We start from the raw sequence: 2,663 nt of genomic DNA, 5'->3' as shown, positions 1-2,663 counted from the left end.
GGCGTACCACATTTTTTATTAAAAAAGCATTCTCGCACGAACGCAACTGGTGCAATTAGAAATATTCGGATCACCCCAAAAAATACACATTTATCCCTCTAAAGCGATTTTCAAATTTCGAGTCGATATCTTAAAACTCTTCAAAATTTAAACACTGTATCTCGGAAACGAAGCATGTTTATATGAACTTTTTTAACAAAATAGCTTCGGCAACCACCCCCTAAAATTTTTCGCACTTATTTACAAACACCTTGTAAAAACTATTTTCTGCCATACTGATAAAACAGTTATATTTCATATGTATATTATTATGTTTATCGAATAAATAATACGTCACAGAAACATACGTTAAAAATAATGTTTTCTGTTTAACTCTTGCATCATATCTTTAAAAAGTTAGTTTTTAAAAAATTGACCTTTGCCGCAGTTGTAGCTTCTGATTAATCTACCCACACTAGGAGATTCAGTTTATTATTGTCAATAAATAGATGAGTTTACTTCGTCCATATGAAATGTTAGTGAAATGTATTATTCTGCTAGTAACTAACTACTTTTTATATACCCACGGCCTAGACAAAAATCCTTCTATCCTCATAATTGGTGCTGGACCTTCAGGAATAGCTGCAGCAAGTAGACTATGGAAAAATAATTTTACTAATCTAAAAATTCTCGAGGGTGAAAACAGAATAGGTGGACGTGTCCACAGTGTTAAATTTGGAGATGCCTATCTCGACTTAGGTGGTGAGTGGTGTCATGGAGAAAAGGGGAATATTGTCTTTGATATGGTGAAGCAGTACGATATTTTGAAGCATTCAAGCGGTTCCATGCACGTGTACTATTCAAATGGTATTTTACTAGACGAAGAAATCTATAATGATCTGGCGGAGTTTGCTGAATCCATGTATGAATCATTGAACAATACAGAGGTTGAAGAAAAATGTAGCAATTTTTCGTCAGTTGGAGAATGTTTTGATAATCAGTAAGTCAAACATAATTTGTTATGAAGCCACGGCAATTTGTTTAGGTGTTCTGTCTGTTTGAAAACAGAACTCATTCTCGTCTTTGACACTAACTAACAATGGTACAAATATAGTCATACCAAATAATTAAACTTTTTAAGAAATACTTGTCCAACTCATAACACTATATTTCTCTAGACTCATTCTTAGTAAAGACGTCTTGTCTATCAGTTCCTTCTAAATTTTGCTTATCAATTTCTCACAATTGCCATATTGTACACTGCAGGTAACCGAAATTTCAACGATGCATATTTCCTTTACAGGTTCAACACAACATTTGCTGAATTATACCAAAATAATTATAATCTGCACACCATCCTTGCAGAAGCCAAGAGTTGGCTAGAGGGCTACGTTTTGGCCTTCGACAGCGCTTTTACTTTATACGATATAGCACGAAATTCTGCTTATGAGGAATGCGAAGGAGATCTAGGATTACACTGGAACGGTAGGGGCTACAAAACTATCTTTGATGTGATGCTGCAGCAGTACCCTGACCCAACCCAAGAACTGGCAGTTGTCAATAATATTCTTTTGAACAAAGAAGTTACAAGAATCATTTGGAACAATAGTGCGAATCAAGTTCTTTGTTTGGACAATACCACCTATCCAGCTGATCATGTGATTTTTACAGCTTCTTTGGGAGTTTTGAAGGCCACTCTTGAGAGTCTATTTGAACCTGCATTACCAGATGAAAAAGTAAGGGCGATAAGAAATATTGGCTTTGGGGCTATTATGAAGATTATTTTACATTTTCCTCATACTTGGTGGGACACTGCACAACCCTATGCATTTATTTGGAGTGCAGCTGACAGAAAGAAAATTCTGACTGAATTTGGTAAAGGACCAGTAAGAGTAAGTATTTCTAAATAATTTCGACTGAACAATCTTTGATAAAATTAACAAGACATTATTAATTAGTATTTTCTTCAAAAAAAGTTTTTATTATCGAAGTTTATTTTGATTTTGTTTCCCAAATAAATAAGTAGTAAATATTTTAATACTATAATTATACATATATGGCAACTATGTATGTTTCAAATTTAAATTCACTAAGAGAAAAGAAAATAAATCTTATTCTCCTTCAAATCTGAATTAATTTGAAGTATTGAAAAATATCCTTTTCAGCATTGTTTGAATTTTAGAACGGAAGATCCTGGTTAACAGAAAACATATATTTTATACCCGCTGATAACAACCCTAAAGTACTTATAGGTTTTTTCGCTGGAGAAATGGTTCCTGAAATAGAACAAGAGTCCAATGAAGTTCTTTCGGGTGGTTGCATGTACATGTTTAGAAAATTCCTGGGTAAAACACATAACAATATAACCGACCCAGACGGAATAATTAAGTAAGTTAATTTTTATATAAATTTTTAATAAAGGAACAAGAGAAACCAAAATGATTTGCTATTGTATTCAATATGATAAAATATTTTCACATAGCTATTATTATAATTCTCTTCTATTTATAAATTTTTACTATGACTTTGAACTTTTGCTTTTACTAAAAGGGTATTTAGTTAATTCAAATTAAGTCTATTCTCATCTAATGAAGTCATATGCTTTTTGACACCAACATAGTAAGCTTGGGTGTTTGCTAGATACTGCGGGTGTGATTCAATACTGGATTCGTTGGTCCTACAAT

General features: G+C 32.8%; 1 protein-coding gene across 1 annotated transcript; it reads left to right on the top strand.

Annotated features, from left to right (window-relative positions):
- Window positions 1-485: 485 nt before the first annotated feature.
- Window positions 486-2,367, top strand: LOC111693020 (spermine oxidase-like; the record flags this gene model as incomplete). The annotated part of the gene is made up of 3 exons (XM_023457157.1): window positions 486-979; window positions 1,283-1,871; window positions 2,162-2,367. Coding segments are annotated over exons 1-3 (1,286 nt in total), but the record flags the coding sequence as incomplete, so codon positions are not given.
- Between the last annotated feature and the right edge of the window lie 296 nt (window positions 2,368-2,663).

The sequence above is a fragment of the Anoplophora glabripennis genome, unplaced genomic scaffold, assembly GCF_000390285.2.
Source record: "Anoplophora glabripennis isolate ALB-LARVAE unplaced genomic scaffold, Agla_2.0 scaffold6563, whole genome shotgun sequence".
In the NCBI taxonomy this organism is placed as follows: Eukaryota; Metazoa; Arthropoda; class Insecta; order Coleoptera; family Cerambycidae; genus Anoplophora; species Anoplophora glabripennis.
The sequence above is the reverse complement of the archived record's forward strand: the minus strand, read 5'-3'. Positions and strand labels throughout refer to the sequence as shown.